This window comes from Cyclopterus lumpus, chromosome 6, assembly GCF_009769545.1.
Source record: "Cyclopterus lumpus isolate fCycLum1 chromosome 6, fCycLum1.pri, whole genome shotgun sequence".
NCBI lineage: Eukaryota > Metazoa > Chordata > Actinopteri > Perciformes > Cyclopteridae > Cyclopterus > Cyclopterus lumpus.
In genome coordinates this window covers 21,823,831-21,839,603 of record NC_046971.1, presented here as the reverse complement: position 1 = coordinate 21,839,603, position 15,773 = coordinate 21,823,831, and the positions used below count along the sequence as shown (strand labels likewise).

At 44.3% G+C, this 15,773-nt stretch overlaps 1 protein-coding gene across 1 annotated transcript in view; it reads right to left on the bottom strand.

Moving 5' to 3' along the window:
• hydin (HYDIN axonemal central pair apparatus protein) overlaps positions 1–15,773 on the bottom strand; it is a 70,243-nt gene that overhangs the window by 50,185 nt on the left and 4,285 nt on the right. The window contains exons 3-9 of the mRNA XM_034534667.1: positions 14,537–14,656; positions 13,955–14,086; positions 13,049–13,248; positions 11,384–11,508; positions 1,975–2,176; positions 1,457–1,646; positions 471–570 (exon numbers count right to left, since the gene is read on the bottom strand). Coding sequence (XP_034390558.1) covers positions 471–570; positions 1,457–1,646; positions 1,975–2,176; positions 11,384–11,508; positions 13,049–13,248; positions 13,955–14,086; positions 14,537–14,656 — 1,069 coding nt within the window. The remainder of the gene's footprint in view (positions 1–470; positions 571–1,456; positions 1,647–1,974; positions 2,177–11,383; positions 11,509–13,048; positions 13,249–13,954; positions 14,087–14,536; positions 14,657–15,773) is intronic.

Genomic DNA, 15,773 nt, shown 5'->3' with positions numbered 1-15,773 from the left:
ACACGGCTTGCTACCCGGATTTGTCGATCTGACCTTTGTCTGAACCGAGGGAAGCAAACTCTTTTATGAGAAAGCCAAAGCTATTGATTTACAGCAGGAATGTACAGTCTGCTTAAAGTCAAATCCAAAAAGTTGAAGAATAAACAAAAGAGGGTATTGGTTCAAGAAGCACACAGTTTGTGTGTTGCTATACAATTGCTGTAAATAGAAGCCGTGATACACATTGACCTTTAACCCAACGGCAGTTAGTCATTATTTGATCCCAAATGCCACCATTATCCAAACTCAACACTAATTTAAAACACTAAAACTTAATTTTAACATTGGAAAGATAACCTTGGAAACTCGTCACATGTGTATACACTGTTTGAAATCTCTAGACATTGTTTGATTGTTACTGTATCGCAAAGATATACGTGCATTGCTGTGCTTTGCTGTGTGAAACCTAAATGAGTGTTGTGTTCACTAACCTGTGATATCACAATATATTGTCTGTTGGTACAGCTTTGCCTCCTCGGGCATGAAGACGATGTTGAACTGTCCTGGGGTCCTGGGCCATATTTCACCCTCCTGAGCCATAGAGAGACGAAAAGAAAAATAATTAGTCATTTTGCTTCAAGGCTATAAAGCAAACATGCAGACACTGCAAATGCATATTCTCTCACAGAGAAAAAAAATGGATTGGTTTTGGAGACCATTCATAGTTTATGTTAGGGGCAGCCTCATAGTGGAGCCGTTTTTTGAATGGAAGTTTAACGGCATTCATTTCAGTGTGGTAAACAATGTGTTTATTTTATACGAGTCATCTACACACACACACACACATACACACACACACACAAAAACTGTCTGACAGTTTACTAATACCTGTGTGTGTGTGTTTACGCACATGTAGACGGATGCTTTTCTCTTAAACACCCTCTCAAAGTTTGTGTTGGGACTGGCCTACAGACTGTTTACTCTCCCTCCCCTGCACTCTCTCTCTCACTCTCTCTCCCTCCGTTTTCCGTCCGTCTCCTCTCTCCCTAGATGACATGAGCGGAGGAGACACTGGCAAAAAAAGGGGGGGGGGGTGTGGTGTCAGAACAGGTCAGGCTACCTGAAGGTCCCTAGGCAGAAAGGGCCCAACCCCGTGACAGAAGTGTTTATTTGTACGTTGGACATACGAGGAATTTGACTCGGTGAAAGGTGCACAACGATAAACATAGACATAGAATAAAACAATATAAATATAATAAAAACAAACATTTTCAGAGCTGAAACATAACCCGTTGCAACAAATCTATTCTCTCAAATCCGATCTGGAGAAGTTGTTACCCGCATGCGATATAGTCTTAACAAAGAGGGAAACTAAGTTGCAAATCCATGGAAAGGGAGTGCACCAGTAGCTGAGGAGAGACACTGTTGCAAGAGGGTAATGGAGAGGCACGGAACACACAGGCACACATAAACACACCGCTGGTTCCACAGTGGTGCAGCTGTGCGAGAGGGCCAGCCGGTAATCCCTCACCGCCTGGCTCCTGCGCTGCTGCAGGGCTCTGGACAGCAGCGGGAGGCGGTGGATCGCTGTGGGGTCGGACTCACACTGAACGAGCAGCCGCTCCCTCTCTCCCTCGAGCCCCTTCAGCGGCAGCACTGAGGTCTCCCTGGAGAAACGGAGGAAAGGGAGGCGAAGGTGAAACGGGAAAAAAAAAAACACAACAACAAAGAGAAAAGAGAAGGGTGAGAGAGAAGAGAAAAAAAAGAGGCAGAGAGAAGAACAAAGTGTCGCAGGCAGAAAGTGACGGACACTTGAGCTATTTCGGGCAACACATGCAGGTAAAGGGAAAAGAACACGGCAGGTAATTATACTTGCTACATGTTGTAAAAAAAGGAGGGGGGGGGGGGCTTATACAGCCCGCATTTCTGAAAAACATCCGATCAAAAAACACCTTCCTGTATTGTCTGTATAAAAGCATGCGTGTGCATACATACCTCAATAAACTCAGGGCCTCCTCTTGCAGGCTGGGCCACGTCGTCCAGTAGTACTTCAGAGGGATCTTACTCTTGTAGGTGAGGGACACGGTGCCAACGCTGGCCAAGGAAATGTAGGTCCTAGTCAACTGAACGGAGTCGGTCTCAAGGCGGACTTCCAGTTCCTCACAAGCGCCAGACAGTCCGATGCACACATCTTCACCTGGGCAGGAGACATGGAGGAGTGTTTGTAATACTTCTGATTATGAACTTGTAATTGTTCCCTAAAGTGGGTCACATGAGTTGTGGGATGAAGGCCAATAAAGCAGGATTTTCATAGTTGAGTACCTTTCCGTATCCAGTTCAAACGAATATATCCTCGTACATTTCAACCATCCAAAAAATGAGTCCTGATTTGTTGAAGTTGATTGACAGCAAAATGCCAACTAAGGCCAAAAAAAACATGTACCCAGAAAAGCCCACATTTATTTCTAGATTTTCATAATCTACAGTATCGCACATGCCTACAGAGGGGGAAAGTTCCCCCAAGAATGGTGAAACCCACACACGTTGTCAGCTCTTGGGTATCATACTGCAAGGAGTTCACTGTTGTTCCTGACTAGGTGGTTAAGATCAACACCAACAGCAAACCCTGGAAGAGCAAACATCTCAAATTCTTACTGCAAGGGAAGAAAACAAGCCTTTAAGCCAGGTAATCTTAATAAAAGGAGATTCAACTAAAAATCTGTGCTCCAACAGAAAGGTTGAAAGCAAACTGAGCCACTCACGCCCTCGCCCTGACAACATTAGCAGCCATCTGCTGATCCACTGAGCTGATCGATCAGGCTTTATTTTTCATTCTATTTTATATTAATCATCAGTTCCTAAATTAATGGAAACAATTTACAATAGCCACCCAGTGGCATTAGCCATGGTAAATTAACTTGCATTGCTAGAGCTCCTTTCTAGTAAAGTGCTTTAACACTACTTTCATACCCATTCATACACTGATGCAGCGGCTAATCCAACCTTTGGAGCCTCTTTGGCAGCATTTTGGGGTTAAGCGTCTTGCCCTAGGACACATCGACATGGACTGGGGGAGCCAGGGATCGAAGCCGCCGATCTATCAATTGGAAGATGACGACCTCTGAGCCACATCCATTATTAGGTCATTTGAAAAAAAATGAAGTTTTACAAACTTAAAAAGAACTACTGGGCAGGAACGGACGTCTTGACCCTCCAACAGATGGGTGCAGGGAGCTACTATAACTTAACTCAACTGAACCTATCTGTTGACGGTTATAACATCAACTGTCTTAGTTTTTTGTCTGAGAAAGCTAGCAAAGTTACAGGTTAACGGATCTCTGGTGACATTGTTTCATAAATATTCACCTTTTGCTGGCATGCATCACTCAACCTCAAACAGAAAAAATCATCAGCATAGGTGATGAAAGTCAGCAGTGAAATCTATCGTCGTCAAAAGACTGAATCTATGACATCCGACAGTATCCACCTCCTGCACTTAAGTTTCTGCCCTCTAGTTGCCGCCTCAGACAACCACCAGACAAAACCAACACTGCCAATTCACTGGACTTTTTATTTTTCAATAATATTATAACCTTTGTACCTCACGTGTAAAACTATTACTCTTTTTTTATTGCTTATGTGTGATTATATTCGTGTGAGTTTTGTGATCTTGTGTGTCTTGCTCTGTGTTGGTGTTGCTTTTTGCCACTGTGATAGAACCAATTTCAACTCCGCGACAAATAAAGGTCTTGAACTAACGTTCAGGGAATCATTTGAACATTTGATTTGATTTCATCTAAAAGCTACCACGTCTTCAGGAATCACAGGAGTGAACTGAAGCCACATACTGAATCCCACACGAACCAATGCCAAAAAAACATGGCAGATGGTTTATACAGTTTGCATCTGTGATCCATAAGTATAAACAATAGGCGATACAGAACGCAAATGGAAGACAAATGTACTACTGTGTAGCAAGTTGGGATCCCTTAATGAGTTAATTAATGTAATGTCCTATAGATGTTGTTGTGTGAACATCCACACACTGCACACACAGTATTCAACGGGGTGCTGCCGAGCACACTGAACAGCCACTACTGCTCTCCCGGGAGTCTCGGGCCTAATGTGGGCAGTGGGGATAGAGGAGAAACTCATAGCGGAGTCAAGGACACGCTGAAAAGTCTCGCTTTGAAAGACTGGATCTGGATCAGAAAGGAGCCTCGCAGGGAGATTAAAATGGCTCTCAAAACATCCGGGAAAAACTGACATCCAAAACAGCAAACTATATTATGTGTTGAGTTGCAGTGATGTCAAATGAAATATGAAATGTTTAATGTCGTAGACTTCAGGTAAATGTGATTTCTCACACATTTAAAGGTTAAAGTTAAAGTTTCAAAACCACAAGTCCTTATTGGTTAAAAGGACATCTATTGAATCTCCATAGTGGTAACAAGGAGCCCTCATCACATTGTGCACACTTCCAACAGCAACAAAAACAATAAGCAAAACAAGGTTTTGTATAAAGCCGCCGAGAACAAAGGCTTATGCGAATTAAGTGAAATGTTTGTTTACATTCAAATCATAAGGACTGGTACTTTACCCGGACGACTGGGTATCCTGAGATTATTCATACTTGTATACCTGCAGAGGTTACATTTCTCAAACAAGGTTAAATTTCCAGCAAGTAACTCTTTCACATTTTGGTTACTACACAAGGGGATGTCTGAATTCTGAATACTCAGAACCCCGCAGGGTTCCCCTCCCCGTGTTTCTGTGGTTCATTGTTTCTTTGATAAGTCCTTTCCCTAGCGTGAATGAAAAGTTAGATCAAAGTGACTTTGGGGATTTTCTCATTTGCAAACTGCGCAACCCAACGGGTCCAATGGGTGTTTCATTTAATTGTGATTGTTGTGCTTTCCAGAGCTCGTCACTAGCCCAAACAACCACGGAGACTTGCCATGAATTACTTTGCAAAACTGAACGAAAAGGAATTACGAGTCACAAGTGCTCTGGAAGGCAGGTTTATTCCACTGAACGGTTTGCGAGCGACATCGATAAACAAGGAGCGCGTTGTCATTGGCGCGAAGCACCACAACATGGGGCCCAGGACATCGCATCCAGTTGCAAAGATGCACAGTCAGCAGGTTCAGGGCTATAGTTCTGATCCGATCCGCTATATGTTCCCCTTTGTGATCTTTTCTTTTTTACCCCTTTTACTGGCCCTGAACTTCTCTGCATATTTTGTTCTATTGTTTGGTTCATGTTTTGGGATAAACATTTTTTTTGTAAAATCCAGCTGTGACTCCTCATGCCAGCCAGCTCGGTCCCTCACACGTGAGATTGATTGAGGAAAATAAACTTGACAAATAAATCAGAATAATGTAACTATTGAATACCTGAAACGAATATTTTCTCTGCCTGTAGCATTATTAACATGTCTACATTTGCAGGTGGTTATGCTGGCGAGGAAACCTGCAGCTATAATCATTATGAATGTGCGAATTCCGTTTCATATTTTCTACAAAGACAAACCCAGAGGACTGTTTAAATGAAGCTCAAGCGGAAGCTCAGTAAGGAAGACACTCTTTACACTCCTGTTAATTCAGAACAGTCGCCCCTTCTCCTAGCGATTAATCCATCAGCTGATTGGGGGCGTGTACGTTAAATGAACCAATCAGATTCTGTGCAGTCTCTGTAAGCCAATCACATCGTTGTTGTCAAACTTTTAGAATAGGTTCTCTGCTGCTGTAAGTTGTCATTTCAACAGACAGTCAGCATCAGTCCTGCTCATCATTCATCATCATCAGGTTACAGCAACTCCCTTCTACACCAACACCAGTGTCTGGACGCCAGGGGAGATTCTGCCTTCGCAGATATCAGCGCACACACACACACGCACACACACACACACACACACACATACACACACACACACAATGAGCCAGAGATTTCCCTCCTAACCGGTTTGTTCCCAGGGGGACAAACCAATGACTCTTGCGTCTACACCGCAAGGAGGGATGACAGAAACAGCAAGAGAAATGCAGCCATTCCAGGTATCCCTGGCTGTTGTTTGTGTCACGCTAATAGGCTGTTAATAGGGGAAAGAAACGTCCATAATCCAGGTTTGTGTGCCACACATCCTAGAAAGGCATGATTTGCTCAGAGTTCAGATCTTTTGTTACTCACTAGACATACAAATAGAACCTGCACGCCATCAAACATAAACCAAGAGAAGCACTGGCTCTTTTCCAGAATAAAAAACACAAACAAAAGAAACAAATGTGTTGTATTTTCCCAAGCTAAGCCATCCCATCAGGTTTTTTTTTAGTCCTGCTCAATGCAGACTGCATCGGAGGGCTTCTAATCCATCGCTCCCTGGGCTCGAGACGTGATTACTAATTGGGAGCAGAGATAACATGAAAGCCTCGGTGGAAATAAAACTCTCCCAGTGTGACTTATTTAGCTTTCAGATGCATCAATAACAAATTGACCCCAGTCCTGGTTGAGGGAGGGAAAGAAAAGAAAAAAAAACAGACTGTGAAGAATGTAGACTGGTTACAATGACCATACGAGCCCTGACAGTAAAAACACGTATTCAAATTAAAGCAGTGCTCGCGTCTGCTTCCAACAATCCAATTATCACTGAGATTTCCATCATGTACAGAGCCTAGAGGCAGGAGGAGGGAATACAAAAACAAAACAAAACAAAAAAGAGAAAAAGCCTGGCACAGTTCCACGGGTCTTTGCTTTCACTCTGCGAGAGAGGCGAGATACCGTCGGATGGAGGGGAGAAGAGAGAGAGAGAAAAGACAACACAGAGGACAGGGGATGAGTGATAGAAGGAAATGAGGGAGAGAGAAAGAGGAATTGGAGTGTACAGAGAGAAAAAGCAATTATCTCCCAGCATCCGGATGCTATGACAGCAGTTGACAGGCAGGGAGAGCTGCAGCTTATTGCTAAGCTTTCATCACAGCTGTCCCCCACCCAGCCCCCACCCCGCTCGCTTTCTCTTCCCATAATTTCTGTATCTCCACTGCGAGGGAACTTCTCAACCTCCCCTCAGCTACCTTTGATTACGGCACAAACGGCAGCTCTGCAAATGCTTGTTCTTTTAAGCGTGCACGCGCGTGTGTGTTTATGTACAGCTGCTTGCTGTTTGTTTGTGTGCGTGTGGGGCTGTCATTGTGTGTGTGTGTGTGTGTGTGTGGGCACGTGAGCGTTCCTCTTTTCTAAAAGGCTGCAGTGCTGAAGTCCCCTCGGTGCTAGAGCCCTGTCAAAGCAGATGCCCCAGTGCTCCCTAAGAGCTGTCCGTCTTTTCATTTAAATCAGCAACACTGACAGAGGATATGTGTGTGTGTTTGTGTGTGTGTAATGGAGGAAGACCAGGGGGGGTTACTGGAGCAGCACAGACTCTCTGCTCACTTTTAAGACGGAACAAGGGTTGTCTAACACACCATGGTGGAAAACAAGTGAGCTGAGCAAGCTATTGCTTTTCAAAGCTGCACTTGCTCTTAACCGACAACCGGGGAAACAAAGATGCAGCGTGTACCCACGTTAAGAACCGCGGCGCACATGCAAATTGACACACGACACACTGGCACACACACACACACATACACACACACACACACACACACACACACACACACACACACACACGACTAAAGTTTCTGACGGCCCCCTCGGCAGAGTGAAGCCTTTTTTTTTATTTCTTGCAGCATGCTGACCTGAAACATACATGAGCGTGAGGGAGACAGGGAAAGGTGCTAAATTAAAAATGATGGTCTCTTGATGGGCTGTTAAGTGGTGTTCTGGACCTGGGCTGGCCCTCCTATTATAAAAGCTTAATGCTGCAGAGCGCCGTTAGTTCCCACTCCTTCAGCAGACCTGCCTGTTTACAGAGCCAGTCAGCACCTCAGCTCCTTAAAGGTGCACAAGTTTACACACCAAAAAAGAAAATAAATAAAAAAAGACATTTGTTGATGGTTTTTTTTAATACTGAAAACGATGATCATTAAAATGCAATAACCAGATATTTGATCACAGGGTCGCTCTGCTCTGAGGAATGGCATCACAATAATTAAATGATGAACTCAAACTGGATGAACACAAATCTAAAGTCAGAACAGTACAGGTCTCCCCCATTATCCAATCATTCTGTATTTTTCACAAGGTGAACGAGTTTCAGGAGTACTTCTGATAACTCTCTCTAACACACACACACACACACACACACACACACACACACACACACACACATATGCACACAGTGCTTCACAGTAAAGAATAAATTGGTGTAGAGCAGCGTGGAATAACCACCCAGGCGATGCGTAGCTAACTAGGGTGAAAGAAAGCACAGCTGTTCTACAGTATTTGTTTAGCATCATGGGATTATTCTACCTGGACGACTTTTTTGGGGAGCTGTGCAGCTGAAATTAGCTTGAGAGGAGACTTTGATGTGGCCGGCTCGGGTCAGGAGTAAAGCTGATTTGGTTCTGATTGAAGCATCCCGTGTGTTAATCAGCCCAGCCTGTCGCGTTTGCTATTTTCAGCCACCGATGTTTAGCAGGGAGTGCACATGAAATGTGAGACTAATTGCTCCCATCATGACGGACCACGCTGTGAAATTTGGTCTAGTTTGCCAAGTTACACTAAGCTGAGGTTTTTGCATTGAAACTTTCTTTTTTGCAACATTAAATGGTTGCAAAGTGATTCAAAATGGAAAATAATTTCCTGACTTCCTGTAAAGTGTTTAAAACGGTGATGTTCTAACAGACTAAGCCCCGGTTAAATGCACTGATGTTTTTCAGCAACTTTCTCCCTTCACCTCTAATTGATCCCCTTGTGTGTTAACAGGAAAATTTAAAAGCTGTTTTGCCTTTGATGTCAAGGAGCCTGGCTAATTGTGCAGGCAACCAAGAAATCCCCCCAAAAAATTAAACCATGAGTCCAAACTCAGAACAACAATAATTGAGAGAGTACAATTTCTTTAATAACGTTAAACTACAAAGTGCTATCAGTAAGAGCCATTTAAGTGCTACTAAAGTGCTACTACAGCGCTACCTTCCCTATTCAAGGTATAGTCAAAAAAGATGTGTTTTTAGTTTGCGACGGAAGATGTAGAGACTTTCTGCTGTCCTGATGTCACTGGGGAGCTCATTCCACCAATGAGGAGCCAGCACAGCAAAAAGTTGTGACTTTGTTGAGTGTTTAGCTCGAAGTGACAGAGCTACAAGCCGATTGGCAGAAGCCGAGCGAAGTGAACGAGGTGGGGTGTACGGTTTGACCATGTCCTGGATGTAGACCGGACCCGATCTGTTTGCAGCACGGTACGCAAGTACCAATGTTTTGAAGCGGATGCGGGCGGCCACCAGTAACCAGTGAAGGTCGCGGAGGAGCGGAGTAGTGTGGGTAAATTTAGGGAGGTTAAAGACCAGCCGAGCAGCTGCATTCTGGATGAGCTGTAAAGGTCAAATAACATTAGCAGGTAGACCTGCCAGGAGGGAGTTACAGTAGTCTAGACGCGAGATGATCAGAGCCTGGACCATAACATGTGCCGCCTTCTGAGTGAGAAGGGGTCGTATTCTCCTGATGTTGAACAGCATGTACCTACAGGAGCGTGTTGTTGCAGTAATGTTGGTAGTCAGGGAGAGTTTACTGTCAAGAGTCACACCGAGGTTCAGTTGGGTGTCATCAGTGTAGCTATGGTAGGAGAAGCCATGAGAGCGAATTACAGAGCCGAGAGAGTTGGTGTACAGAGAGAAGAGAAGAGGACCCAGGACTGAGCCCTGAGGGATCCCAGTAGTGAGAGGACAAGGCTCTGACATAGATCCTCTCCAGGTTACCCAGTAAGTGCGGTCGGTGAGGTAGGATGAGAAGAGTGAGAGCGCGGTGCCTGAGATACCCAGGTCCTGGAGGGAGGAAATAAGGATCTGGTGGTTCACTGTGTCAAATGCAGCAGAAAGGTCTAAAAGGATAAGGACAGAGGAGAGAGAGGCTGCTCTAGCATTGTGAAGCTGTTCAGAGACAGCAAGGAGGGCAGTCTCTGTTGAGTGGCCTGCCTTTAATCCAGACTGGTGAGGGTCTAGAAGGTTGTTACTGTGGAGATAGGAGGAGACTTGGTTAAAGATAGCTCGCTCTAGAGTTTCGGAAAGGAAGGGAAGGAGAGAGACAGGTCCGTAGTTATTGACTTCAGATGGGTTGAGAGTGGGTTTCTTCAGGAGAGGGTTGACTCTTGCCTCCTTCAGAGAGTTAGGGAAACAGCCAGTTGAGAGGGAGGTGTTAATAAGATGGGTGAGAAAGGGAAGAAGGTCCGGAGCAATAGACTGGACAATGTGAGACGGGATGGGGTCAAGGGGGCAGGTGGTTGGGCCGGCAGAGGTTACCAAGGTAAGAACTTGAAACAGGGGGGTGAAAGAGGAAAGCGAGGGGGATGAAGATGAAGTTACTGAAGGTGAAGATGGATTAGTAAATGAGGAGCGTTTGTCATCTATCTTTTTTGTAAAGTAGTCAACAAAGTGGCTTGGTAGAAGGGTGGAGGGAGGTGGGGGACATGGGGGGTCAAGGAGGTTGGAAAAAATAGAGGGGTTAGAAAAAGAGGATTCGATTCCATCAAAGCCTGAGTTAGACGAAGGAAACTACAGTAACCACAACGTTGTGTTTGTGTGGCCGTGTGTGTGTGTGTGTGTGTGTGTGCGTGTGTGTGTGTGCGTGTGTGTGCCGATGATGGGCCCTGTTTAGCAGTCCCGTTCTGCTTCAGGGTCACCGTTGCTGCAGAATGGGAGAATCTCAGTGATTATAGTAAACACGTTCATCCTCTTAGTTCCATTTCATTTGACACTGCTGATTATGCAAGACTTTTCTGCGGGAAAAATATGCTTCCATCCATCTGCATACGTGTGTGTGTGTGTGTGTGTGTGTGCTCATGTGCGAGCCACGCTGTAACAGATGTGCTGAGGCGGCGTACTTCCGTTAGAGGCGGCACTTCTCATATAGGGTTAAGTCTCACAGTGTGGTATGTGCGTGTTAATTTTATACAATTGTCAGATCTTGATGTAGCCAAATTAAATTTATTTGTGCACAAGTGGAGTGACGGACACATTGTGACAAGTAAGATATCCCCCACCATTCTTCTATGGAGGCATTAAGAGAGTTGACAAATAACACAACTGATGATAAAACACAATGCAATAAGGTAATTCTTATAATAAAAAATAAAAATGTAATCAGCTTCTGCTAATTAGGACGGCTATGAATATTTCACTACATCTCTGGAGAATCAGGATATGATGCTACTGCACAATTTACGCTGGCTTTATCAGATGCTCTGGTCATTTCCTTTAGTGATTTGTGTCACTGCTTTGCTGTGTTTGTTTCCAGAGGCCTGGATGTTTTATTTTCTCACCAGTGTGGTAGTGCAGAAGCAGCTCTTGGCTGTGGACTCCCACTGTCATGGGGTTGTAATTCACAGTCACCTGCATCCACTCGCCCACATCAAGAGTCCCACAGGAGGGCGTCACTGAGAAAGGGCTGAGATAAGACACAATTTAATAGAATTTCAACAGGTGGAAATTAAAAATTAAAAAACAGAAGATAAGGCTTCGCATTTTTATAACAGCCAAGGATCAATGTTGTGTTAGAAACTGGCAGAAGAAACCCAAATGTTCAATAAAACTTTGTCATCAATAGTAATTACTGTAACTTAATTAAATGTGTGCAAGTGTATCAAACATAACAGGGAAAGTAACTCATACATGAGCCCACCCTGTACTGACTCACACCTCAGAGATCAATTATCTGGTGATGTGGTTTCTGTAGATGGCATTTCCCTCGCATCCAACACCACTGTAAAGAATCTCTGCGTTATCTTTGACCGGGACTTGTCCTTTAACTCCCACGTTAAGCAAATCTCAAGGACTGCATTTTTTCATCTACGTAACATTTCAAAAATCAGGCACATCTTGTCTCAAAAAGATGCAGAAAAGCTGGTTCACGCGTTTGTTACTTCCAGACTAGATTACTGCAACTCCTTATTATCAGGCTGCCCTAATAAGTCTCTTAAATGCCTCCAGTTGATCCAGAATGCTGCAGCTCGTGTACTTACAAAAACTAAGAAAAGAGATCACATTACTCCTGTATTAGCTGCGCTGCACTGGCTCCCTGTAAAATCAAGAATCACATTTAAAATTCTTCTCCTCACCTACAAAGCCTTGATTGGTGATGCACCATCATATCTTAAGGAGCTTGTAGTACCATATTGCCCCACTAGAGAGCTGCGCTCACTAAATGCGGGGCTACTTGTGGTTCCTAGAGTCCTAAAAAGTAGGATGGGAGCAAGAGCCTTCAGTTATCAAGCTCCTCTTTTATGGAACCAGCTTCCACTTTCAGTCCGGGAGGCAGACACAGTCACCTCATTCAAGAATAGACTTAAGACTTTCCTGTTTGATAGTGCTTATAGTTAGGGCTGAATCAGGTTTGCCCTGGTCGAGCCCCTTGATATGCTGCTATAGGCTTATAGGCTGCTGGGGGATGTTTTAGGATACACTGAGCACCTCTCTCCTCTTCTCTCTCTCCTTATGGATACATTTACATCTCTCCATTGCACCTTATTAACTCTGCTTCCTCCCCGGAGTCGTTGTGACTTCACGTCTCATAGGGTCCATTGGACCTGGAGGTGTCTGATGCCTGGTGAGCCGGCCTCCCACCTTGGCCCTGCTGATGCCCCGCCCCCTCCTCTCTACCTCCTTCTGTTTCATGGATTGGAGTTCCATTCATACATTGTCATATTCATGTAATGTGTTTATGTAACTTTGTAAATGCTGTTCATTCTGTACACATGACATCTATTGCTTCTGTCCATCCGGGGAGAGGGATCCTCCTCTGTTGCTCTCCTGAAGGTTTCTTCCCTTTTTTCCCTGTCAAAGGTTATTTTTGGGGAGTTTTTCCTGATTCGATGTGAGGTCCTGGGACAGGGATGTCGTATGTGTACAGATTGTAAAGCCCTCTGAGGCAAATTTGTAATTTGTGATATTGGGCTATACAAAATAAACTGAATTGAATTGAATTGAACCTCTGCGTGTCGAGCTTGAACCTGGCCTTGCCGTTTCCGATGTTGCGGACCATCTGAGTCTTCTCTGTGGTGGCTTTCACAGGACAGATGGGTAAGTGGAGCTCATCGCAAAAGTCAAGAATGGCACGTGGCCCAATGGCACGAACTGGGACCTCAAAGCGCTCCCTCTCTGTCACAAAAACCAGGCTGTGGTGATAGTCCTAGACGGGCAAAAAAAAGAAAACTGAGGTTTGAAATTTGTCAGGTGTTGCTGAGCCGCCCACCAGTCACACACACACGCACAAGCACAAACAGGATTTTCTAATTACCTCACAGTTCTTTCTTTGGGGGTGATGACGGCAAGGGATCATCAAAGTCACTGGGGTTCCTCTTTGGAACCATGAATGTCTGTGCCAAATTTCATGGCAACCAAAGCACTGGCAGGCAGTCTTTGCCATCCCTGGTGTCACGCCGCTAGCGAGGCTAAACTCAGTCGCAACATGTGATGTTGATCTTTTCCACTTCCTCCCACAGTATCGGAAAGAGTCGACAAACGGATGTGCTGGTGCGACCTAATGCCTGACCCTTGACCTTCTTACTCTGATTTAGTCATTGCCAGAGATTTGTGCACAGATTATGAATGAAGTAAGCGCATCCATTTTAATATATCAGCTGTCATTAATTGCCATATTATGCATTAAAGCCACGTATCTTTGCCGTAATAGGAGCACTTATTGAGAGTATTTCCTCTCTAATTTCCTACCCACACCCCATCCTATGCTCCACTACAGGTCTAATTACAACTCCATCTAATCATGAGATCTAAATCTTACCCGCCTCTTAAATGCAGGTGACCTTGATACGTCATCCCGCCTTCTGTGCGTGATTATTCTACGTTGCAGTCAAACTCTCCGTTGTCTCTAGTACCTTGTACTCCTGCGGGGCGAAGGAGACAGTGAAGGCAGCAGACAGTCCTGGTGCAACACTCCTCCCTGCATCCTCTTGGACCACATGGAAATACTCAGACTCCTGCTGCTCCAGCTTCACATGTCGTGAGACCTGAATGGCAAACCCCACACAGCAACAAACAAACAAAAAAAAACACACACACACATAGACAGACAGACACACACACACACCTGTGTGATGATTTATTCATTATTACTTGATGGTGTCTTGTACAAATTGCAGTGATAAATCTCCTCCAATCCCCAATGACCTTTTCCAATCATTTTGCACCCCATACACACAAGCCACACTCCATGACCCATACACACACAAACACACACACACACTCACACACACACACATACACACACACACACACACAGACACACTCACAAGCATACAGTAAACTTTTTCTTCTTCTGTGGCCCAAAGCTGTGAAAGTTGGACTGTTTCTGTTGTTCCATTTCACAGCTAATCTTCACCAAATTATCAGCGCAGCAGCAGCTGTGTTGTTGTGACTTTTTAGGTAGTCAACACTCACATACACACACACACACATACCTTGTCTCTGTTGTCGAGCCGTAGAGGTAACATGTAGGTCTGTGCAGGAGTGAAGTTCTGGAGGACCAGCTCAGATGGGTAAGGCTGGAAAAGCGGCTGATCCAGATCCACTAAAGACAACTAAAACAACAATAACAACAACAACAACAGAACACAACTTAAACAGTACTCATTACCATCCCTGTCATTGTGTCACAGTGAAGATCACTTATTGGTTGAAGTCACACACACACACACACACACACACACACACACACATACACACACACACATCTACAATTCCTCAGACTTTCTGGGTCTGGGTTCTCCAGGGCCCTATTTCTCGTATATGGCTCAACTAAGTCGATCAAATGTCCTTTTAGCCAGCTAAAATTAACACGATGATTGACATCAGGCTATCCTGGTTTCTCAAAGGCTGATCCGAACCATCTCGTTAATTTGAGCCAGACGTCAGTTCACAGGATAGTTGCTCGTGCCCGTCCGACTTCAAAAGGGGGAAGCGTCGATCACAGAAAACATGATTTACTAACAGCACAAATGCAAATAAACTCAGAGGAGCAGGAGATGATCATGAACGTATTAGAGGAATTCCAGACCATAATCATGGCTCTAACACCGCCACCGCTGTGAGGGCTAGACAAGAAGCATGGCAACATATCAGAAAAGTTAAATGTAATGTATAATGCTGCGTTCACACAAATAGTCACAACGCTTTACTCGCGTGAGTTTACTCGCCCGACTATTTGTGGTTTATTCATTCAATTCATTTACTTCACTTGCGCTGGAGAGGGGGCGTGGCTTATCTCCATGGAAACAGTTATAACTTCCGCCATTCACAATGGAAGAAATAACCACTATTTCTGATTTATACTTGTTGTGGAAATCCCACAAACGTCAGAACATCTAATGCCCTCCTGTCTGGGTTCATAACATTAATATCAAATATATATATATATATATTTCTAAATAACATCAGCGGTAGGTAACTTTCACCGACGACGTCTAAATAAATGGATGAAAATCCTCTTTATTCACATCCATTCGTCTGTGCATTGACTTTCATGGAATCTACTCGCAAAGCTTTTGGTGTGAACGCAGCATAAGTGTTGGGAAAATGTATCGGCTAATTTTAAGTGCCTCATTCTTTAAATGTGCCTGCTGGCAGTCGGCTTAATGGAATGCATCATCCAATGAGATCTAAAATAACTATCTCAACTCTTTCAGAACAAGTAGATAA